Below are 25718 nucleotides of genomic sequence, written 5' to 3'. Positions count from 1 at the left end.
AACTTTGCCTCTTGTCCTTTCTGGGGGGCTGTTTGCTGATATGTGACAGGATTAAGTTAGGGAAGCCCAAAGGGAGAGTGTACGAGCCTCACAGCTACAAGCATCTGGAATCGTGAGTGGCTATTCCAAAGGTGTCAACAGAGGTTCCACAGAAGACAATAGAATAATCTGGAAGGTGCTTTTAATCCCACAAACCTGTGCTAGCCAGAAGAAACAGACTGCCTCCTTTAAGCAGAAGGGGTTGGTGGAGAGAGAATTCTGAGTCTTACGTGGGGGTTATCAACATAGTGTCAGCACATGTTTACCAAGGGGTGGTGAACTACTCAATTTTTTCTCCCAAAAGAAAGAAAGCAGTAACTTACCCTTCTAATAATGTTAGGATCATTGCACTTTGCCAGTTTTCCCGCAAAAAGCTGAACTCCAAAGCTTGCAAAAACAAGCATTAATGTCAGCAAAAGAATGGAGACCTGAAAAAAAAAATTGGTGAGACATCATATCTCCTGGTAAAAAATTAAACAGTAGGCTTGATTTGAACAGTGATAGGGACACAACTTTTTGGAGAACGTGGTATGAAATTCTTGGTCTTTTCATGATATTATTTAACTTCTCCACCACAGGTCATTCAATTAGCCTTGCTGAAATGTTAAAAGGAGGGAATTAACAATAGGTTTTGGATTTTCAGAATAAAAACATATGACTTTCACGTAGGAAAATGGGCTAAGGTATTTTTGATATGGCTTAGGGTTTTCTGATTTTGAAATCTACATTAGTGGAACAAAAGAAAAATGTTTAAATAATTATATTTCCCCTATTTTCTCAAAATGAATTCCTCTCCTTATAAGCAGAGCATAAACTAGAGACAGAGAGGTTTTGCTTTCTTGTAAGCAATGAGGGCACACAAAAGTGCTGTACACAGAGGCTTGAGATCATGGAGTCCTAAGAAGTAAGTCTGGTAATTGGTGCTCCCTCTGCTGGATGGTGCCTTGGTCTCAGCACAGAAAAGTGGCAAAGAGTAAAACACTGAACAAACCACTGATCTGTGCTGGTTGAATAATCTAAACATATATCTTCAATATACTAAAATTCTACAAAAACATCATCAGGAGAAAGGCACAAATAAATTCTCTGCTAAATTCTATCAGGGCTCCACGATGCATATACATTAGCTGTCAGGTGATGACATCCTTTTTTCCTTCATTTCCAGCTGTGTGAAAAGCCACCATGTTATTTATGGCTTTAGCACAAAGAAAATGTGAGATTTCAAATATGTCTTTTAAAAATATCAACAACTCTATGCCTATGGAAACATCGCAACCTGTCTTTAAAATACCTTAAATCAACTGTAACTACAACTGTTCTCTCCCCATAGGTGTGTTTCTAGAAAGCACGATGTAAAATAAGCTTATGTAAATTAATTCAAGATTTCCATGCATGAGCAGAACTCATCAATAATAAAAAGAACCCTTTGATCACTCCTTTGTAAGGCACAGATCCTTCTGTAACAGATTGCGAGCAATGAGTCTCCTACTCATTGCTTTTCTGCAGCCCAGCTCTTCTAAGGCCCTAAATCAGTGCTCAACTAACAAGGTTTTCTCCTTCGATCACATTTTTAGTATTATTACTGTATCCTGAGGTTACTTAAAGTGGGGTATACCTGTATGTTACTTTTTTTTTAAGTTGTTTTATGTTAACACTCCAAAAATCAGACAGCGTCTACACTGTAAGAAACTAGGGACATACAAAATGAAATAATAAGCCCAAATCTATTAACTGCTAATATTTGTGCAGTAGGTGGTGTTGAATCTCACCTTTAATTTCTAGATAAGGAAACTGAAACTCAGAATAAAAATTAAGAATGGAAGTATTAGCAAATTCTACCTCTGGGATTCTTGGTTTCATTATACTTTTACTAAAAACGTTCATTGAATAAGTTATATCAAGAAAATATACTGACCAGTCAGAGCATCCATGGGTAAAGTTTCTGACTGTGTGTTGTGTTTTGCTAGTGCCTTTCTTGTCCTCTGGCAATGAATAAGATTGTACTTACCCTTGGCAAGCGAGGGTGTCCCCTCATTCACTACATTACAGCGTGGGGCTGTGTGAGTGGGAGGCAAAAGGGTAAATGTAACACACCAAGAAAATTTCCTTGAAGCCGCTGAAAAGTTCTCGAACAACTTTCCTCATCTGGGGCACCAGTTTGAATATCCGCAGAGGTCTCAGGCACCGAAGAACCATTAAAAGTTGAGCTCCTGATTCAGCAGGCACATTTTGAGGCATCCAACAAAGAAATATCAAACTCACCTGGGAGGGGAAAATAATCCCTAGAATTAATCCCTAGAATTAATATCTTTCACTATCTACACTTTCTGAGAGCCAAGTGCATACAACTTTCCTTGAGCAGAGATTCCACATAGCATGTAGGACAAGCTTTCACTACATATATATGCAATCTCTTAACTCTGATCTCTCAACCCAATATCGACCTGTTAGTGGCCCCACAGGAAAGTCATTAGCTGTACACAGAAATGAAAAGCGGGTGTCCACACTGTGGGTGCATGTACCCCAGTGCATTCTGCACCTTATTTTAACTTACACATGGGAGGCTCAGATTGAAATTCCTTTGATCAAGGATACTAAACTTCATGCTTGACCTGATTCTCACTATTTTACTGATGATCTAAAGATACTACATGTTAACGGTCACAATTCTCCTTGTTATGTTGGAAAAGACATTGATTTTATGCCTTCTTGGACATATAGAAAAAATGAAATTTCTTTGAGTTCCCTTCCTATGGTTTCCCAATTTAGTTTAACTGAACAGCTGAATGGTCATCTTGTCTAGGCAGATATATTGTGTATAGGAATTGAAAGAAATTGGAATTGAAAGTGTCCAATCATACTCACATTAGGTTGCTTTTAGCAATGAGGAGCTCATCAATCAATTATATGGTATAGATTTTTTTCCTTATGGGAGCCACAAGATTGCAGGGTGCGAATAAGATTTCTTAGACCTTATTAATGTATGTCTTACAAGTGTATTAATGTGGTTGATGTATGTGAACCATATCCATGGACATTTTTAATGCTTTTTATTTAGATTTTACATGAATGCCCTTCATTTGCCTGCAATAGATGACCTAAGAACTCAGTAATGACATCTAAACCTCTGGGACTCACGTATCTTTCTCTTGTACTGAGAAATGCAGGAGAGTTCACAAAACCATGACATCTTACATTTAGGAAATAACTAGAGACTTACAAGATATATAAATATGTCCATGACTCCACCAAAGTCCCTGATGACAGCAGTTGGAGTGAAAAATAAGCCATCTGCCATAATCTTCAGATTAAGCTCGATACTCATGAATATCACAAACACGTACTCAGCAATCTGAAATGGGCAAGAGGCAGCTGGGTCACCAACAAGGGGAAAACTGGAGCCCAGTTGTTGTCTGCTGAGCTGTGGGCTGAGATTTGGCAGCCGTACCTGCAAAGTCGGGGCATGCATGACTCTTCGAAAGGGGGACTCAAACATCATAGAAATGCAGGAACAGATGGTTACGATGATCATGACCCAGTCCAGGTAAGTCACCAATCCCAGCAAATCACTGCCAAAGACCAAACAAAACCGAGAAACAACTGTTCTAGGGAAGGCTGTGCGAGTCAGAGATGATCCTGTTGTGATTCTATAAGCAGGACTGGCGTTTTTTAAAAAGCAAATGCTTATGTATTTATTTTTGAGAGAGAGAGAGAGAGAGAGGGAGAGAGAGAGAGAGAGCATGCGCATGCATGTGTGCATGAGCAGGGGAGGGGCAGAGAGAGAAAGAGGGAGAGAGAATCCCAAGCAGGCTCCACACTGTAAGCACAGAGCCCGACGTGGGGCTCAGTCCCATGAACTGTGTGAGATCATGACCTAAACAGAGGTCAAGAGTCAGACACTCAACTGACTGAGCTACCCAGGTGCCCCATGACTGGCATTAAAAAAAAATCCCTAATTATCTATTTCACAGCACGATATGGCAAGAAAATACAGGTAATCTTTATATTTTTATGCAGCATAAAATAGTACATTGAAATTTCAAATGTGCACAGAAAACAGACTTTGTAATGCTTACTAAAGTTGATGGTACTTTGTATTTTTCACAGCTCCTGTGACAGGATCTGTTTTAGATCTGCAAGAGAGAACAAACACAAAATTCTGCAGCATAGCAAGCATAATTTGGCAGCATGGTATTTATAAACATCTTATCTACCTAAAATTTCTTTTATATCCTCTATAAAATTACATTATACAGGAACTGTGCCTTTGGAAGGCAGAGAGCATTAGATGAAAGAAAAAGCAGGAGGATTTGCAGCTGATGTTTGTGAAAGTAATTGAAAATTCTCAAAATATTTGATTTTAGAATTCATGACTCCATTCAACAATTTCTTTTTTTAATGTTTATTTTTTTTTGAGAGAGAGAGAGTGAGCAAGCAGTGGAGGGGCAGAGAGAGGGAGACAGAGAATCCCAAGCAGGCAGCACACTCTCAGTGCAGAGCCTGACGTGGGGGTCCATCTTGTGAACCTCGAGATCATGACCTGAGCCGAAATCAGCTGAAATTAAGCCGAAGTCAGATGCTTAACCGACTGAGCCACCTACATGCCCCTCCTCCATTCAACAACTTTTTTTTAAATGTCTATTTATTTTTGAGAGGGAGAGAGACAGAGTGTGGGGGTGGGGTAGTGAGAGAGAGAGGGAGACACAGAATCTGAAGCAGGCTCCAGGCTCTGAGCTGTCAGCACAGAGCCCATGAACTGTGAGATCACGACCTGAGCTGAAGTTGGATGCTCAATCAACTAAGCCACCCAGGAGTCCCTCAACAATTTTTGACATGGATATGACAAAGTAGAATTTTGACTTCCATTTAAAAACACTCAGTTAAAATCTCTGCCTTAGCAGTTCAAGGATTTTCCTCATGATTATTCAATTAAATCTCCAGAAATTAAATAGAGCTCTTCCTACGGTATTTAACTGTGATCTTGTGGAGTGATTTATGTAGGATTTCTTGGCGTCCCCACTTTTAAGTTTTACTTTCTAGAAGCCCATAACCAACTTCAGTGAAGCCCCAGACAGTGTGTGTGTGTGTGTGTGTGTGTGTGTGCATGTGTGTGTGTGTGTGTGTGTGTGTGAGCTCCCGATTAACAAATCTTTCTCAGTCCTTATCAGCTGCTGTGCTGACAAAAGGAGAGTCAGTCCACACTAAATGAAGTGGAGAATTAGCAATTAGATGTTAGCATGGAGGCAGCCAACAGGATAATTCCAGATGAAACACTCACTTGGGGAACTGATCAAATCAACTCTAAACTACTGGCTTCTTTCTTTACTTTGTGAACACTCAGGGAAGTATTTAATCATTATCATTCAGGTGCTTTAAACTGCGAGGGTCTTTCTAGAACAGCAGAGAGAACACTAGATTGGTAGTCAGAAGAGAGCCTTGCACTAGCTCACGTTCCCAAGAAAAGCCCTTAACCTCTACTGCCCTAAATGCTCTCCTCTGTTGGAGGGGGGTGGGTACAAATGACACCAAATGGTTCACGAGGTGTCCTCCAGCTCTGAAATATTACCACACTGCATTAGTTTCCTAGGGCTGGGGTAACAAAGTACCACAGACTGAGTGGCTTAAACAACAGAAACATTTTCTCTCAGTTCTGGAGGCAAGAAGCCTGAGATGAAGGTGTGGGCAGGGTTGGTTGATTCTGGGGGCCGTGAGGCAAGGACCTGTTCTAGGTGTCTCCCCTTCGCTTGTGGATGGCTGTCTTTTCCCTGTGTCTTCACATTACTCCCCTCTATAGGTAGTCTGTGTCCAAATTTCCTCCTCTTTTTTAAAAAAAATTTTTCTGTTTATTCATTTTTGAGAGAGACAGAGCATGAGCCAGGAAGGGGCAGATAGAGAGGGAGACACAGAATCTGAAGCAGGCTCCAGGCTCTAAGTTGTCAGCACAGAACTTGATGCAGTGCTCAAACCCATGAACTGTGAGATCATGACCTGAGCCAAAGTCCAACTGAGACACCTAGGCGCCTCCAAATTTCCCCCTTATAAGGACAGCAGTCATATTGGATTAGGGCCCACCTTAATCACTTTATTTTAATTTAATTACCTCCTTAAAGAGGCTGTTTCTAAATAAAGTCACATTCTGAGGTACTAGGGGTTAAGGCTTCAATATACAACCTTTCTTTTTTTTTTTTTTGGCAGGAGGATACACACAATTCAGCCCATAACAGATAATGATTATCATATGTTACTAATAATGGTATCAGGGAAGTTACAACCACTTAGAGGGAAAGCCTTCACACTTCCTCTGGGACTCTTAAGGTCTTCAGGGTATTTACTAAAGTTACACAGGACAAAAATTCCATTTTATCCACTAGGCTGTCTGCTAAAATTGGCTTGGGTCCTCACAAATGCAGTGTCCTCTGTGTTGACCACACTGACAGACTCTTACACATTTCTTCCATGTGAGTAGGGACAGAGACATCAGCCAGTGGGTTTTTATCTCATAAGAGTTGGTAATGGAAGTACTCGTCAACTTTATTTCTGTTTTACATTATTCTAGAAGAAACTAGGGTATTTTGACAACACAGAAACTATAAGTCTAAAGGTGTGGGCAATGACCTTCCCTGTGTCATTCAGCCTACCCTTTGGTTCGGTATTTCCAAAAGAATATATGGAGTTAGTAACGTTGATATAAACATGAACAAATAAAAATGGCTGTTCAGAGCTTTACAAACGTGAGTTTTATATAAATGTGAACTACTTGCAACCTTTGTTTGTTTTCCACCTGGTCGGCCGCTCAGCAAAGAGGAGCAGCATGATTAATTAGCCCACAGTTTATTTTGTGACCCCATTAGGATTACATGTTCCTTCTTCCTTGTATGACAACCCCCCCTGCTGTTTGTACGACTCAGGCCAACACCTGGCTGAAATGGAGTGTACTTACGCATTGAAGCGTGCCCGGACCACCACCCGGCAGAAGTTTCTGAACCTGTGCTCCCGTCCAACTATGAACAGTGGCTTGTCGAAGTATGGGTGATTCTCTCTCAGCTCCTCTTCCTGCACTTTCCTTGAAGGGGAAATTGATGTACAGTAAGGCTAAGGGAAAGGTTGCCATCCAGAAACGAGAGATAAGAAACACCGTGGGACCCCGTACCTTTTCATTTCCGCTTGTTCCTTTTTTTCCTGGATCATCTTTATTTCACTGTCTTCTCTTTGTGCATTTCTATATCTCACTGTATTGGAATGCTAGAAATATAACAAAAGGGGCATATAAAAATGGAAGATTCTTCTGAAGGTCTGAAAATATCACCTATAAGAAACTGAAAGAAATACCTTTATTTTAACATATACACTTTTATTGGCCACAGTCATCTTAGCAAGGGTATTTTTTTTTCCTTCTAAAGGGTATTTTTTTAAAAATAGAAATATTTATTGAGAACCTATTATGTGCCAGGCCCTGCTGTAGTGCTGGGGGTATGGCAAAAGGCAAAAATAAAGGATAAAACCCAGCTCTGTGGGGCTAATGTTCTAGTCAGGTAAGACAGATAAAAATTCAAACACAATATGGGGAGAGTTAGAAAATGTTTGGTGTTATGGTAAAAAGCAAAGGGGACAGAGAGTGCTAGGAGGCTCCAAGTTTAAATCTTTTTTCTTTTTTTTTTAAAGCTTGTCCATTTATTTAGAGAAAGAGTGTGTGGGAGGGGCAGAGAGAGAGGGAGAAAGGGAATCTTGAGCAGGCTCTGCCCTGTCAGCACAGGCTTGATCTCACAAACCATGAGATCATGACCTTGAGCTGAAACCAAAAGTCAGACGCTCAACAGACTTAGCCACCCTGGCGCCTCTAGAAGGCTCCAACTTTAAACAGGTCATAGCAGACCTCAATAAAAAGACGTTATTTGAGTGTAGGCTGGAAGGATATGCAGGTCGCTGTGTATCTGCAAAAATGTGCTCTTCCAGAGGAGAGGTGGGTCTGCCTGTGTGCGGCCCAGCCAGCGTGCCGTGTGGGTGAGCGTCCACATGGTAGGAGACAATGAGGCCAGAAGGGTGGGAGAGGGCCTGGGCATGTAGGACCCTGACTCTGATTTTCACTCCCTGGGAGATGGATGGCATTGCTCAAATAACCTGATAGATATTATCACAACTATTCCTTAGATTTAATTATCTGTATCTTCTATCATTTGGAATAAGTGAGACAACTGAAGCTCTGTTTTAAATTGCTTCTGTTATGGAGGAAATGACATCAGGGGGGATTTCTTAGGAAATTAGCAGAACTTCATAACCTTTTGCTGTGGAGAAGATGGGGAATGGGTTTTCATTATATGCCTGTGTAGAAAAGAGCATAAAAAGTCTTTGAAGGAGAACTAAGCCTCTGGAATTGAGACTATTCAGGGCCTTTTGTTGTGTATATTTAAACACATATTTTCAAAACTGCTCTAATTTGGTTCTTAAGTAGACTATATATTTCTACTGAATCACACTGAAGGGAAGTGCTTTGAACTAGAAATCTTCTCTGAATTCTCTCCTAGAAATCTTCTCCATGCCACATGCCTGGTCCTCAAATTATATGTACACAGGCCATGTGTTGGATCCGATCACAATTCCATGCAGATAATATGGTAAATCATATCAGACAGAGCTCTGCCTTAAAAATCATGGCGCTAACAGATGTGTCTGCCAATTAGAACCTTGTAAATTGGGTAATGATGGTATCAGGTGTTCTCATCACCAACGTCTTCCATTGTCAATTGTGCCTGGAACACTTAAGAGAGTTTACTCTAAGGCAGAAGTTTCTACAGATTGAAAGCAGTTGGATTATGCTGGAAACTCCAGAAAATCTTAAAAATTAAGAGATAAAGTGGTAAAAAAAAAAAAGACAAGCAAAACCCCAAAACCCCTAAGGCTTGCTACCTTTCTCTTTCTAGACCTCCTTTCTCAAACACCATCCTTGGCTCTGAACATTCAGGACTCTGCCAATTTAGCCAGACTCAACTTAAGACCTGTATTTTAATGAGGACTCCAGTAATGATAATTACTTAATGTGTACTTTTCAAGTCTCTTTTAGAAATCAGCATGATACAGCCGCTTGCGAGTCTAACCCAGAGGTTAGACTTCTGGTTCCGTGGGTTTCCCTGGGTTTTCATGTGGCTTGTTTTTTCCCTTCGTTCGGGTCTCTGGTCTAATACAGAGGCACCAACACTGACCATCTTCCCTAGAATTTCCTGCCCCCAAATCTCCATCTTTGGTTTCTATACATTATTTGATTTTTCTTTATACTACAGAGCAAAACTGTCACAGCAATGAAGACATAATGGGCAATAAGTTAAAAACACCCCCAGAAATGATTATATATTTGTTTCCTTGTTTAGTTTTTGTCTCTTTTCCTGGAATGTAAGCTTCGGGAAGGCAGAAGTTTTGTCTCTTTCCCCACTACTCCTCATCGCTTAGAACAGGGCCTGGCACGTGATAAGCACTTGGTAAATATTTTTTGAGTCCATTAATAAATAAATGAGTGTCATAGTGTCGAAGAACAAAGAAATTCTTGGGAAATATTATGCAGTCTTTGACAGAAAAATTCTTCTAGAAATCACATTTTATTTCTTAGTATGTAAAGCCCTGAAATTACACACTGGCTCTAGATTCTGGAATATTTGGAAATCAGTAAATGTTTAAAGTTTATGATGCAAATCAATTCTATAAAATGCTTTAAGTGTTTTTAATGTCTGTTAAATGCAACTGACACATCACTTTTGTATTGTCATCTTTATTATTTATATTTTTGAATTTTAAAAATTTTTTATAATTTATTTTGGGGGGGAGAGAGAGAGAGAGGGAGAGCATGAGTGGGGGAGGGGCAGAGGGAGAGCGAGTGAGAGAGAGAGAGAGAGAGAGAGAGAGAGAGAGAGAATCTCAAGCAGGCTCCACACTCAGCATGGAGCCTGATAGGGGGCTTGATCCCATGATCCTGGGATCATGACCTAAACTGAAATTGAGAGTCACTCAACCGACTGAGCCACCCAGCCTATCTTAATGAAGACATGTGTTTTGTGGGATGTCTGGATTTTTGTACAGTTAACGGTCACTCTTCTGTACTGTCCATTGAATTTGCTTCCTGAGTTTCCTGATTCCCTCTGGCATAAAGTCTTATGGAGACAGGACAATGTGACAGAAGGACACAGGTGCTGGAATTGTCTAAACAGTCATCGAAATGAATTTTCATAATCCTGGTTCCCAAATCCAAAGCATTGCTTAGAACTTACATCTTGAGTCAGGGTTTCAAGAGATTTCCCCCTGCTGATCCTCTGGCTGTTGGATCCATGTCTTAGTGATCTAAAACAACCACAACCAACAGATCGATACATCTAAGACCAAATTTTGACTTTCAAGCAATGACCATTATGAGAACAAAATAAATCAACTTTTCTGTTAATAACACACATCACAATAACACACATCACAAATACTTATTATCTTTTTTCAGCAGAAGCTTTAGTTTATTCAAATGTTTCTGATCCCATCTAGAAAATTTCAGAATTTTTCCTTCTGATCTTAAAAGCAAGAATTTGGCCATCACCAAGGGAAAGGTTTTTGCGAGATTTTTTTGAATCTTTGAAACTGATTGTGAGTTTCATCATGGTTGCCATTAGCAAACAGAACAAAGTTCCTCACCCACGCCTGTCTGCTAACCAGGGCTGCGCACAGAGAGCATTTCCTGTAAAACTCCTTTCCTTAGTTTCTCTGCAGCCTTGTCTCCCACTATATTTACCTGCGCTCTTGGCGGATATGATGCTGCACACTGAGAATTGACCTTTCCTTTGCTGGCTGCCCCTCAAATGATCCGCTCAGCATGCGCTGTCGAGTGCAAGCTCTAGGAAAAAAAAAAAAAAGGAGCCCGAGATAAATGCATGATCTGTACACTTGGGATGAATAATACATAACTGCTCATTATTCTTATTATTTTTAAGGAAACACCAATGATAAGGCAAAACACAGCAAATGACCCATAACCGTAAAGGAAAATGGGCTTGAGGCTCTGTGTCAAGAACACTTACAAAGCAGAACTGTCAGAGTTTCGCGGTGGTGCTAGAAAATAAACAGAAATCTCCTGCCCACCACGACCTGCCTCCCCCTAACCAAGGAGAGAGCTGCCATCAGGATTCTGCTAGCTGTAGGGCCAGCCTAACCATAGGTAGGCATGATGTTGGTTTTGCATTTAGACAAGGAGGTTTCTAATAACAGCCCTCTGGGGAAGGGTTTGTCCACCCAGGCCTCTGGGATGATAGAATATATGTTCCAAGGAGATTTTGCAGAACTCCAGGACAATAGGAAAGCATAAAGTTAGAGGCAAAAGTTAGTGGTAAAGAGAAGTAATTACAGCTGTGATTAATACCTAAAGAAACCTCAGTCTAAAGTCTATGGCTTATAGGTAACCAGTTACTACTTTCTCTGGAATCATGAAAATCTGATGTTTTTTTTAAGGCATTCCCTCTTTAAACCATACCTAGGCTGGTATAGTTTCAGATTTGCTAATGAGGGAAGACAATTGGGTGACTCGACACTTGGGGTGTGAATGATTTGAAGAGAAAACAAAATTCCTTTTCCAGAAAGTTCTCTCCAACTGGAAATTACAACGATTCCCTTGATGTAGCAGTCAAGTGGAAAGAAAATAATACAGGGGACTCGGAGGCCTGTGTTCCACAGGCGACACTGTCACGGACTAGTTGAGTGACCTTTGGGCTTAGTTTTCTTATTGGTAAAGTGAGGACATGACCTTGATCTCAAAGAAAACTCACAGACCTCCAATGCAATGATTTTATGATATGCAAATCTTATGATGCTGTATTTATTCAACACTTGAACACATAACTTCTGTCATTGCTTTACATAAAACTTTCATATTTACGTTTCCTAAAATGTGTATCTAGATTGACTTTGAATTATATCATCACTGTCTTGGAGTTAAGATCTTCAAGAAAAAGATCCATTTCTGTTTAGCATACTTTTAAGCAGCTCTTATGATATCATGTGTATATTCAAGTAGCTAAAAATGCTTTTGATGCCAATGAAGGTAATTATGGTAAATACCCATGAAAATCATGCAAATCCGATGAATGGAAAGGAGTTACAGGAAGCAACTCCTACCCCCTCCCCCACCCCAAATCACTCTTCTTAGTTCAATAAGCACATGGACCATTTTGAGATAAAATCCAGAGTCAAATCTTATAAAAAACCAAGGATTTATGGCAGTGATAGACAGACCGTGCTTAGTTCCATGACTAGAATGGTGTCGCACAGGAAGGTGCATTTATAAGTTAGGCTGAATTCACAAAGGTTTAGCACGATCTCATATTATGTATACTAAGATTTGTTTTTCAGACTAAGGATTGCAAATCATGAAGCATCCTGAGCACATCCATTTGGAGAAGAGTGTTATCCTGGCATAGATCTACAGATCCCTCCTATTTGTGTAAATGTCAAGGCTTAACCTATAGCCACTCTCTTAGTAACCTTTATTTTTTGTCACAAGACTCCCCACTAAAGCAGTTGAGCCCTTAGGCCTTAAATACAAAACACATACAACTTGATTACAGTATACAAGTTTGAGCTGGCCGTCGTCCGTGCTACGTCTGAAGTGGAAGAACATCTCTGGCCTTGAGCTGCCTGTGATAAGGGACTGCTGGTGTCTGCCCCACAGCCCAGTGTGAGCAGGCCCAGGCATTCTTGCTGGGAAAGAGTTGGGAATGCATCTACTGACTCCAGAACCTCATGGATGTCCCAGCACCCAAGTCATCTTAATACACCCACGCCCACTGGGGTGGCTCTGTGGATCCTACTGAGACTCCCTCTTCTGACTGAACAAGACAGGAAGGTCCCAACGGAGGGTGGAGGTGCACTCACCATTGGAAAGACTCCGAATCCCATGGCGTCTCTTCCATCCCCTCCACCAACAGCATGGCTGAAGTGTGGTGAGAAGGCAACCCCCCTTTCCTTTCTGGCTTAAGATCAGTCCTTTCTTTCCCACTGGGGTCTATCTAGAGAATTGAGAACCTAACAGTAAAATGGGCTGGAATTTTAACCATACATGTGACATGTGAATCTTTGTTCTCTGTATGAGCCACTCATTGAGCTCAGGGTGAGGGGGACTGGTTTTTAGCTCGACTCTGCAACCAGAAAACATGTGCTTCATCAGACTAAGATAGCCACTTCTATGCATAAAATATATAAAAGCATTGGCTTCCATTTCCTCTTCCTATCACTTTCTTCTGTGTATATAACAGTGTTTGTTAGTACAATTTCAAACCAGATAGTGATGAGAAAAAGAACACTGGGCTCAGCAACTCTGAGCCAGTAAAATCGTGTAACGAGTGACTTCAGAGTTCTGCTCGAGCCAAGGCTACACCTTGGTGGTTTTCATTTCCTCACTCAGGGGACCCTGCCAGAGCCTTGTGTTCTGTGAACAGAGGAATTCTTACCCACTGCCTCTTTTCCTGGAACTCCAAAGGTACCCTCGTGACCTGAGCAAAGTGAAATCAGGCAGATGCACCGATCTTTCCATGGTGTGAAGAGGTCGCCTTTGGTGTCTCAGGCTTAGTGTGACTGTCTCTGACCCCTATGCCAGCCATGCACCCCAGTACCGCTGCCATGTCTGGTCCAAAATAAAGGTCAACAACCATCTCCATCTTCTTTTAGCAGCCCTCTTGTTGAGTCTCTTCTCAGACCAAATGCTCTGATATCTCACTCTTGCTTTTGCATATCCAGTGGTTTTTGAAGTAGGAAACTATAGGTAAATGCTAGAGTTTCTTAGCTGAAAACTAGGGGCCACATTCATCTAGCAAATTGCTATATAAATGCTTAGGTTAAGGCAATTTGCAGGGATTGAGGTTGGGCACGTGAAAGGCAGTTCATCTGGAGGCTCTTGAAGGCTTTTATTCCTCTTCTAAGGATGGTGGTGGATGTTACATTAAAACTCAAAATCCTCTTGTTCACACTGTATCCATTATAGTTAATAACTAGCTATTTGTCTATGATAATTTTCCCATAAAAACAACAGGTAACAGTATAGAAGAAACAACTTTTCTACAGATACATAAATCTGTCTAAAAGAAAACAAGGGAAAAATCTAATTACATTATACAAAAAAGCTAGCTGCCCAAAATGGGTTTCCTATGGATGAAAGGAGGAACTCATATGGAAAGACATAAATCTGGGATGGGAGAGGAGATATAGGGAGCAAGGAAAGAAGTTGCATAATAGCTCTGCCTTGAGGACATCTGGACATTGAAGCAGGTAGAGAAAGAAGGTCATATTATGATGTTTCTGCATAAAGAAAACAGCCTGATACATAAGCCATCATCACCTTCTTTAATAATGTACAATATTTTGTTATTTTGGAAAATAACAGCCTTGGTAGAAAATTAGTCACTTCAATCTGACACAATCGAATTCCATGAAGATGTTACACATTCTCTAATACAATGTGCCAAGGTTCACACGGAAGTATGGTAGGAGTTTGTTTTATTATTTTCAAAAGGAAATACAATTTTATTATACACAAGCATATATTGTAATCCAAACTACGAACTATCAAAAAGTATTTCTGACATGTGTAATACAGTCACAAACTCAGACATAAATGAGTCCTGATAAGTAACATAAAGTGAGAAATGAATATTCACCCACAAGAGAAATGTTTTATGTTCCATGTTTCTGTAGCATGTTATTAACCACACTTGTTCAACGCTTATGGCATTTGGTCATCATTGGTCACCTCCGTTATTAGGCAGTGAGTTCTTTAGGGGGCCGTTTGATCCCTTGTCCTCGTGTTCTAGGAAATGCGGTTGCTGGCACACCCATGAGCAGAGCCAGGGGACAGAATGGGTAAGTGCAAGGCAGGGAGGTGAAGGTATAAGGAGAGCACAGGACGCTGAGGGAGGTGTGGGACTGGTTCTCGAACTTGCTAGTCTCAAGGTTCAATTAGCACATCAGGTTAGTACTTTCCTACCCAGCATCAGGGCTTGAACAGAAAGTTTTGCCTTGGACTAAAGACTAATGGAGGAGTCGATTTGAGAACACACAAGGTTTAGGACTGCGCAGTTCCGACCTCGGCCTTTGCTGGCTGTGGGACCTCTGGCAGGTGATGGGCATTCTCTGAGCCTCCGCGTCCTATATGTAAAATGAGGAACAAGAACACCTCTCCCAGCAACTTCATAGGGAGTGAGTTGGGAGGACCAACTATGATTATGAATGTGCCAGTCTTTGGAAACACTGACACTCTGTTTACATTTTAGTTGCTATTATTTACTTTTCTGACTCGCCCCATGCCATGGTTGATATTAAAACATTCGACAGAAGGTGGAGGACAGAAAAGCAAATGTGACAGAGAGTCACACTGGGGGGTAAGTCTCCTCTGTTCTGACTCTGCTCAATGGCGATATATGTTCCGGACTAGAGCTGCAGCCTCTTAACCTGTCTCTACGCATCCACGCTCAATAAACATGTTGTATTATTATCCCCAGCAACGTGACCTCCGAAACGAACACCTGCAATGTTACTGTGTAGGTGTTTCTCAGATGGCCCTTAGTGATACATCCTCCCTGGTTTTCATGCCCTTGTGCAACCCAGAAGTGTGGGCAACTTGCTCCTCGCCGATGTAAGGCAAATGGGATGGGATAGGTCACAAAAGACCTGCCCAAGCAGGCTGCCATGTGGTGAGATGTTCTGTGGAGAGATTCCCTTCTTACGGAATGAGGGTGGTCTTCCATTAACAGAGCATGAGGAACCAAAGCATTTATTTAACTGCTAGTGAGGCACTAAATCTTATTAAGAACCATGAGAGGGGTGCCGGGGTGGCTCAGTCAGTTGAGCGTCAGACTCTTGGTTTCAGCTCAGGTCATGACCTCATGGTTTCATGGGTTCGAGCCCCACATCAGGCTCCGTGCTGAACAGTGTGGAGCCTGCTTGGGATTCTGTCTCCCAATCTCTCTCCTCAACTGCCCTCAACTCCTCAACTGCCCTCCTCAGGGCAGTTGCCCTCCTCAACTCCTCGATCTGCCCCTCCTCAACTCACGCCCTCTCTGTCTCTCTCAAAATAAATAAATAAACTTAAAAAAAAAAAAAAAAAGAATGGTGACAGTGAGCTAGTTAGGGGATTCCTCCCAGGCAAGTCAAAAGGCCTGCAGCCTTATGAGAGACCCAGCTAAGCCACACCCAGGTTCCTGACTGAGGCTGTGAGATTAATCTGTGTTATTTCAATCACCAACCTTTGGAGTCACTTGTTACACAGCAATTGGCAACTAAGACAGTTGTCATCGTTGTCTTAAAGTCTTCAACAACCCTATTGCTCTTCAGAGTAAGACTAAGACAAGAAGCTCAGCATGACTTCAAAGTCCCATAGGACCTGCCTCATCTTTTAACCATCAGGGACCCCCCCCCCCCCCCCGCCCCGCTCCGGCCAGTCAACCTCTTTGGTCTTTCAGTTCTTTGTGTGTGCCTCATTCCAAAAAGCTCTAAGAGAGCAGAGGTTGACTTAGTTACTGCTCACTTGTTACTTCACCTGTACACAGTAGGTGCTTAATAAATATTTGTGAAATGAGTGAATCTTGAAATATTGTGAAGATCAAACATTTTAATTTCTTTTTGGATCACTTCACGCTTATGAGGCACGGAAATAATCACAAATAGCACACACCGCATGTGTTTGAAATATGCTTTTCAAAGGGGAAGGTGATTTTATCTCCAGTTAGAATACTGTGCTACTCAAGAAATGGGCTGCACACCTATAACAGATGAGGCCCTGAGATAGTAATAAAAAAAAAAAATCAGACATTGCTTCTTGCAGGTAGAAAATTTATAAATCTTTATCTATAGTCTCTGTGACTGTGAAGGGAGACCTTCAAGCCTACATGAGGCAGAGCTGAACTCATTTCAATTTCCTAAATGGGAGATCTGATCTGTCCCTGGGAACATGGTCCCCACACACGGTGTCTTATATGAATCTACTACCGAGCTGAAATAGTAAATAAGTAAGGATTTTGAGACTTTTACAACTTTACCAATAAGAATGCACACATCATTAAAATTCCTCAGTAACAGACCTAGTCAGAAGGAAAAGTATTTGAATATTCAATTAAGTTATATTTTGCCACTTTAAATTTTTCATTAGAATTTAGATGCCTTTTGGTCTCCCCTGAAGATAAAAGAAATACATTTTCAGGATGAAAACATTCACTTATTTGTTGCCTAGAGAAAAAGCAAAGCTAATAGTATTGAAAATACACACCACGAACTTGAGGGACAGTCTAGCTTTCCTTAGGGGAAAGACCACAGAGTTGTGGTATTAGGATCTCATCATCTTCCCCATATCTCTTCATGATGGCAAGAACTAGCAAGCCAGTTTCTTAGAAACTCCATCTAGTGGTCTGATACAAAAAAAATTGGTCTGCCTGCTTGTCTTCTGGAACTGGGAGGCACAAGGCTTCAAGTGTCTGGTGAAAAATAATGAAGTCTTTTGTCTTGTCTGAGTGAGGAAATTCTCCATTATGCAGGCATGTGTAATCCCTTTATTCCTGCTCCCTGGAGGAGAATTACAGTGAGGCATTTTCCTTTTCCCAGTTGGGGTTAATGTTATGCCCTCTCTACCTTTGAAAGTAAAACAAGACTAGGACCCCTGACGATGATTCAAATGTGGGAATATTCTTCAGCAAACACACATTCCCAGTTGCAAAAATATTACCCCTGGTTTCTTGCCAAGCCTTTGAAAAAAACATATGAAAGATTGATTCTTTTTTTCTTCCTCTCTCTGCATTGCCTTTGTGCTGTGGAATTTCAATTGCCTCTTATATGACAGCTATATATATATATATATATATATATATATATATAGTCTTTTATGGAGGTGGAGGGAAGAGAATCATGTCTTAAGAAATTGTCTCTATTTTTCTTGACATTTCTCCATCACAAATATTTTTAAATTGGCCCAAAGATTATGGTTATAAGAGAGATCTTTGGAGCTTTATTAGCCTTTAAACACCACTAGTTGTTTATAGAAATAGTAGCAGGGGGTCCTCGGTTTCTTTCTTCTCTCTCTCCATATCTTCTTTCTTAATGTTCCAGAACAAGGGTGTGGGAAAAGCCTGTACATTCTGTAATGAAAGAGAGAGGCCTATGAGTCTTCGAATTATTTTCATTCATTATAGAAAAGTTAGATTGCATGAAACCATCTGGTATTAAGCGTAATTACCATTTAAAGGAACTGCAGTGTAAATCTGCAGAGCATTACGTTGGAGGGATTTTACTCCAACCTTGGGCTCCACAAGTTAACACACTGCAAAGTATTATCAGATGTAGGTTAATATAATGTAATCACATCGACAGAAAACAGGAAAACAGTCCTTCTGTGGTAATTACGGGAAACCGTGGCTGTAGAATGGTGTAAGAGAATGGGGGATGAGTATTTCCTGGAAAGGGCTCTCACCTGCCTCCAGGAGAGTGACAATGAGATCCTCCAAAGTGAAGACAACAGCAGACATTAACAGGTGAGCTCCTCTGTAATGGCCTCTTGCTGAGGTGAGGAAAAAGCTGCATTTTTATGGAGTGACTACCCCACTCCTTTGTGAATGGGCCCAGTCCCAAGTAAATGGATATGGCTCTTTAATAGCAACAGCGGATTTGTTCTTTCCAGTCTTGTGCTATTCATAACAATGTTGTCATTAGTACACACGTAAACATGTGGGCAACCAGAACCTTGTTGTAGACTGAAACATAAGAGAAGCCTTAGTGTCTTATCATATGCAGGTATGATACATAAAAAAGACAATCAGCTCGTGGGCAATCCCTGCCTTTAGTGCATCTATTAAAATTCAGCAAATAGAATGTCTGAAACCCCACACCACACTAGGGTTTAAATTTGGTAATGCTCCATCTGTCTCAGAAAAACGTAAACTACAATGTAAAGATTGAACTTTTTATTATAACAAAAATGAAATTTTGCAAATGTCGCAGAAACCATATGAACCAATTTTTCTACTGAGATGAATTTTCTTATACTACTTATTGCTTTATGCTCCAATGATAAAAGAGTAAAAGAGAAACCCTGTTAAAATAGTTTGCTGCATCTGTTGGGTAAAATTTAATAGTAGCTCTCCTGATCCATAGCACAATTATAATCACTTTGTAATAATGTACAAATCATGTACAATCTCAACGAAATATAACATATTTTGATTACCACAAATCAGGAAACAACTAGGAAAACGTCTTTGAAATATATTACTTTACTGTGCATGATAATGGATGTTAACTAGACTTCTCGTGATAATCATTTCATAATACATACAAATCTCCTCGAATTATTATGTTGTACCCCTGAAATTAATACAATGTTATATGTCAATTATATCTCAATGAAACTAAGAAAAGTTCAAGGAAAGTTTGATTTAATTAAAAAAAAAATTTTTTAATGTTTATTTATTTTTGAGAGAAAGAGAGAGCCAGAGCATGAGCAGGGGAAAGGCAGAGAGAGAGGGAGACACAGAATCCGAAGCAGGCTCCAGGCTCTGAGCTGTCAGTCAGCACAGAGCCCAACGCGGCGGGGGAGTGGGGGGGGGGGGCGGGCTTGAACCCACAAACCGTGAGATCATGACCCGAGCCAAAGTCAGATGCTCAACCAACCGAGCCACCCAGGCACTCCGGAAAGTTTGATTTTAAAAAAGCAAAAATATATATATTATTTTGCTTAAATGAAGTTCTATTTGGCCTCTTTGCCTCTTTATGTTTTATACAAATGCATATACCCACAGATCTTATCTTCTCATTGCTCTCTGAATACACTTAAGTTCCATATACTTACTTAGTTTCTGTATCTCCAAATGGTCTTTCAACTAGCCTACAAGAGTTTTAAAATCTCATGAATATGAAAAACCAACAATGAAGCAGCCTTAATAGAATCACAGATAAATAGTTATGAAAATATCTAATATTTAATTACATATTTGATTAATATTCAATGTTTTGACGGTAATATATTCAATATTAATAATTAATATTCAATACGTTAATATCTACAAATACATTACATATGTTAACAGAATCTTTAATAAATTAGATGTTAATAATTAATATTTTATTAATATTGAGTATATTAATACCCGATACTCTGTTTCCCGAAAACTTTGGGTGATTCTTGCCAAATGTTTGCCATAAAAAGTTGTTGCTCTGTCAGGAGGCTGACAAAAACTCAGCTTCATGGATACCTGGGCTTCTTCTCACCTGGAGGGTCCTTCTAGCATCCTCCCCTCCTGTGCTGGAGCGCATTCCACCGAGCGGTTGGCAAGTCTAACGGGAAGATCTGTGAGAGGCTACAAAGCACTCAGCCCCTCCAAGCGGTGCTAGTCGGGCCCAGAATGTGGGGCTGCAGGAAACTAACATGACCTCATCCAAAGCTGCTGAATTGCTAGGCTGAATGATGAAACAAGAATTTGAAAAGGAGAGCTTGTCAGATGGGAAGGAGCACTCGCGGGGTAAGATGCTAATGCTTTGCATTATTAAGCTCGCTTAGATTTCCATTTAATTGGGCCAGCTTCAGAGAGCTGGGAGCTCTGGGTCTAGACAGGGGAGGACAGAATAAGAATGAAGAGGGCCGTTTGTCCTTTCCTCAAATTTCCCTTGTCATATAGCTAATGATGTGCACAGGAACAGGTGGCCCCTTGGAGGGCTTCACAGGGGTTTAATTTGAACTCCTTCCTCTAGAAAACTCCACCATCTCCTCAGTCTCTGTAATATCAGGCTCATCTGTCTTCCAGAGGAATGTGACCTAGATGCTTCTGTTCTAGAGGAGAGCTCAGGTGTCAGTTCATCTGTCCTGAGCCCCGGAGAGGCAGCCGTGGGAGAACAGGACCCAAAAGGCCAGAGGACAAAAACACTCTCATTTAGCCTACAGCCTATGAAAGAGGAGCCCTAGCTAAGTCCTCACCACCTAGAAGTTGCGGGGCTCCAAAGTGATGCACACACCTAAGTTCCAGGTAGGCACTTACAACCCATGCAGAAGACAATGTCACGCTTATCTCCACCATGGCAGTATTGTTCTTCTGCTAATGGTGCCTCTGAGGGCAGGTCTATGTTCTCTTCCAGCCATTCCTCATGCCTGGATCACCAGCCTCTCTTATCCTGCAGAGATCTTGATTTAAATCCTACTCTCACTCTTCCACCTGCCAAGTCAATCAGGCTCACCTTTACCAACACCTGTGACCATGCCCTCAACTTCCCCCTCTCCCTTTTCTTTGCAACATGATTGTCTCTACCTGTTTGGCTAGGTCTCCCAATTCTGAGATAAGACCATTTTTTTCCTGGCCCATCCAAGCAGAGCAGAGAATGTCATAGTTGCACTTGAGACATTTCAAAGACCGTGGGTCTCCATTCCCAAGACTTTCAGTCAGTTACAGGTGATGCCAACTCTGGTTGATGAGTCTATGTTATTAGTTTGGGAGTGTATCTACCAAATGATGTGAACAAATGAGCTGATGATGCTTTTAATGTTAGCAAGACCAGCACAAGGGTGGAGCCAGAATGCCAACCCAGACTGGCTACTGAGCCACTGAGTAAGTGATAGACACTGCTCATTTACTCCTATGAGGTTGCTTATACCTCCACTTGAAAGGCATAAGAAATTGAGACTTTCCAAGGACTTAACCATGACTCAGAGGATTCAAAGCCAAGCATGGCTAACTGCAAAGCCTGTCCTCTTTCCACTTCTACTATACTGCCACAGCATACTCTATGTGACTATTTGGATTTGAACAAGAATGAGGTGACCTTTGTAGGTCAGAGTCAAGAAGGCCACACAATTTCAGTCCAGATATGAGCTTTTCTGAGCTGACTTATCCATCAGGGCCTGAGGTTTGAGTTGCAACAGATATCCAGCAAAAGATCTTCCATGAAGACACCTCTATTAGCCCCAGATGGCTAAAGCTGGTTACTGTCTACCACAGGAAGTTTTATGGAGAATATGGAGGGAGAGGAATGAGATTGGAGAGGGTTATGGTCCTACTTAAGCTGCCCCAGACAGCAAGGATGCCTGTAGACCACAAAGTACCTTTGCATAAATTGGGAAAAGAGGCCTGTTCCTCTGGAGGGATGTAGTCCTATGCCAGGGGCACTGCCTGGCAAGGATGGTGTGCCTTAGCAGGTACAGTGGGGGCTAGATTTCAGCTTCTAATTTCCCCTTGACCTGACAACTCTGTATGATGCATAACATGTTTGTACACCCTGAGAAGCATTCATGAGTATGGGAAAAACAAAGGCCTTAGTGGTTGTCCATAGAGTGGATGAAAACAAAGGATCCTCTATAATTTAAAAGCACAGAGTCATAGTTAATACATGGATTTTGGAGTTACACCGACCAAGGTTTGATTCCTGGTTCTCTGGCTCCCTGATTCATTAGACAAGGTGATTTAGGCAGGTTAGCTAAGCTTCCTGAGACTTAATTTTTCATCTCTAAAACAGAGCTAATAGTCCTTGTCTTTCAGGGTTTGCTATGAGGACCTAGTGAGACAGAGGTTGTAAAATAGTAGTGTTTAGCACACAGTCATCTTCCAGTAAACGGGAGAGATTAGTTTCATAAGTTGTTGAGGACACATAAATATGGCTGCCTAATTGGGAAATCAGATTGTAGTTGGTATCGATGTGATACCCAAGACCATTTCTATGGTATGTGATCTTGGGAGAAAGTACTTACCCAGTCTAAGACTCAGTTTTGTCACGCATAACATAGGGGTAATGATAGTATTTTTCCTAAATAGGTGTATTGTACAGATTGACTGAGATAATATGTGTAAGATCTTAGCATCATATGTGGGTCTTAAAAAATATTCACTATTCATTCTTTTCCCATTTCCCTTTTCCTACTCCTCTATCTTTATGTTGGGAAGGCATTTTCATGGCATAATGTAAACATAGTTTAGGGGACAAAACACTTTATTTTATGAGACATTTTAGATAAATGATTTCAATTATTAAAGTCACTCAGTAAGGGAACCATCACTATGCTCTGTATGAATTTTCTCGTCACAGTTGTGTTCACAGAACTAGAGATATTACTGAAGACTCTTCCATCTGACTAGTGTCATAATCATGTGCTCAGGGCAAATATGAACTCTTTGAGGGAATAATCTATGTGTCCAGTATCTCGGAAAATGCCTGGCGCATAGAAGATGCAGCAGAAGTATTTCTTGAATGAGCAAGTCCTTTCCTTCCAGAAGAAAATCCAGCTAATGTCATTTGAAAAACTATTTCCTAACAAATGTGTTCTGATTTTATTTATATTTAAGTAGTATAGCAATTGTATTTGTAGTCAATAAAAATGATTCTCTTAGAGAAAAAATAACCCCACATATGTCATTAAATAGACTTAAAATTTTTTTGGAGTAAGTAGCATTCAACTAAAGGCTATTCCTTAGACTTTAAAGAATTATTAATATGAGTGCACGGCAAGGAAGATTTGGTTGTAGATCCAAACATCAGAATTCAAATACTATGCTAGACTGATATTTCAAAAAAGGTTATAAAGACACTTCCTAACTAGTGAATTACTGATGGAAAACCACAAAGGGATGGAATATTCTAAAGTAATATAAAATGTTTAATTATTTTTTTCTGACATTTCTCTATGCATTCAGCCTAGCAGGAATGATAATGCATTTTTGCTCAATTTCAGGGCTCTGAATTAGAGAAATCTCAGTAGAGGCAGCGACGCTTTTGAAAGCACACTGCTATTTGTTTTGATATCTTCTGATGTAGTGAAAAGGTCACTGCTTTTTGAAGGAAGCTTTCTTTAGTGGAGCTGAACAGTACAGACGAAGTCAAAACAGAGTGAATTTAACAGCAACCCTGGATTTTACAGTTTAGGTGGTGGAACATCCTCTTTCTTGCAATCCTCTCCAGATAAGTCTTGAAAATAAAGAGAGAGAGAGAGAGAGAGAGAGAGAGAGAGAGAGAATACAGATGCCCATTTGTGCCCAGTGAATCTCCTGCAGGCAAGCAAGGGACCGTATTCTCAAGTTCTGTAAAAATGCCCCACTTCTGTCTCTTTCACAGAGTTCCCACAAATATGGAGAAGTTCCTTTCTATTTCTTACAACATAGATTAATTTTCAAAAATACTACCTAGGAGAACACAAATGAAAAAATTAGAGATGACTATGCGGAGACGGCACTGGTGACTCCAATGATTCAAATACCTCAGACTCTGGGCCCCTTTCTCTCTGACTTTTCCCTTTGTCAGCTTGAATTTCCTGTTCATAGTAAAGGTGTAGAGCATACTTTTTTTCTGGAATAACGTGGATCCTGTTTCAAACGGAAACATGGATCCCCTGAGAACTGAGACCCGGGCAGCCCCGCAGCTTAATTATCAGTACTAAGAACTCAGGCCTCTCCATCAATATGACTTTACTATTCACTCCAGGAATTTCCTGTCTCAGACTGTAAGGCCGTTAACCAATAAGTAATTTCATTGTTAGCTTCAGGAACTTTCTGAAAATCCATTCGTCTGAGTTATGGGCTAATGGACCAGCCCCTGTCTCTACATAATATGTCACTCAACTGGTCAAACCAATCACCTAAAAATAATAGGTACTCATCAACACTCAGGCCAAGACCCTGCCCAGCGGGGTCCATCAACCCTAAACATTGTTTTTTTAAATACTGTTTCTAAAAATTAGTTGTATTGGGGTGCCTGGGTAGCTCAGTTGGTTGGGCGTCCGAATTCGGCTCAGGTCAAGATCTTCCAGTCTCTGAGTTCAGGCCCCACGTTGGGCTCTGTGCTGACAGCTCAGAGCCTGGAGCCTGCTTCAGATTCTGTGTCTCCCTCTCTCTCTGCCCCTCCCCTGCTCATGCTCTGTCTCTGTCTCAAAAATAAATAAAAACATTAAAAAATAAAAAATAAAATAAATAAAAATTAGTTGTATTTATTTTTAAAGGTAATACATGTATATGGCTAAAAATCCAAGGGCAGAATAGAATTGATTTCTGGAGTGAAGAGGACAGCAGAAACTCACCACTGATTTCTTTCTTTTCAGAAATCACCCCACATCAGGAAGGAAAGTGAAAAACAGACATGCAAACTCCACTGAACAACTGACAAATGAAAGGTGGAGCCAGAGGGGGTGGAAAGAACACTGGGGCACAGAGTGGCAAAGGGATGTCCTCTCTAAAGTGCCCCACTCCCAGTGCCGCCCTCCCCAGAAAAGTAATGGTTCCTGTCCATAACACGTACTTGTTACTTGTGTATCCGGGAGAGTCCTACACTCTTTTTTTTTTTTTTTTTTTTTTTTAATTGAGGTATATCAGGGCACCTGGGTGGTTCAGTCAGTTAAGTGACTCACTCTTGATTTCTGCTCAGGTCATGATCCCAGGGTTGTGGGATTGAACCCCGTGTCAGGCTCCACGCTGAGCACACAGCCTGCTTAAGATCCTTTCTCAGGGCGCCTGGGTAGCTCAGTCGGTTAAGCATCCAACTTCAGCTCAGGTCATGATCTTACGGTTCATGAGTTCGAGCCCCACATAGGGCTACGCACTGACAGTGCAGAGTCTGCTTGGGATTCTCTCTCTCCCTCTCTCTCTGCCCCTCCCCTGCTCGCTCTCTCTCAAAAAATAAACTTTAAAAAAGAGAAAAAAGATTCTCTCTCTCTCCCTCTG

The 25718-nt window shown here is 40.9% G+C and overlaps 1 protein-coding gene across 7 annotated transcripts in view; it reads right to left on the bottom strand.

The window, feature by feature from the left end:
* The window catches only part of NALCN (sodium leak channel, non-selective), a 317181-nt gene that overhangs the window by 38132 nt on the left and 253331 nt on the right, over positions 1–25718 (bottom strand). For 6 of the 7 annotated variants that reach the window (XM_053890599.1, XM_053890639.1, XM_053890552.1 and 3 more), the window contains 9 exons: positions 10799–10900; positions 10293–10362; positions 7190–7281; positions 6980–7102; positions 4116–4172; positions 3488–3608; positions 3260–3391; positions 2134–2301; positions 363–467 (listed from right to left, as the gene is read on the bottom strand). In XM_053890599.1, coding sequence (XP_053746574.1) covers positions 363–467; positions 2134–2301; positions 3260–3391; positions 3488–3608; positions 4116–4172; positions 6980–7102; positions 7190–7281; positions 10293–10362; positions 10799–10900 — 970 coding nt within the window. Of the gene's footprint in view, positions 1–362; positions 468–2133; positions 2302–3259; positions 3392–3487; positions 3609–4115; positions 4173–6979; positions 7103–7189; positions 7282–10292; positions 10363–10798; positions 10901–18505; positions 18593–25718 lie in introns of all 7 variants that reach the window. The other variant, XM_053890708.1, reaches the window with a different exon arrangement.

This window comes from Panthera pardus, unplaced genomic scaffold, assembly GCF_024362965.1.
Source record: "Panthera pardus isolate Hobbes unplaced genomic scaffold, ASM2436296v1 HiC_scaffold_1, whole genome shotgun sequence".
In the NCBI taxonomy this organism is placed as follows: domain Eukaryota; kingdom Metazoa; phylum Chordata; class Mammalia; order Carnivora; family Felidae; genus Panthera; species Panthera pardus.
Note: the sequence above shows the minus strand (reverse complement) of the source record. Positions and strands in the feature narration are given on the sequence as shown.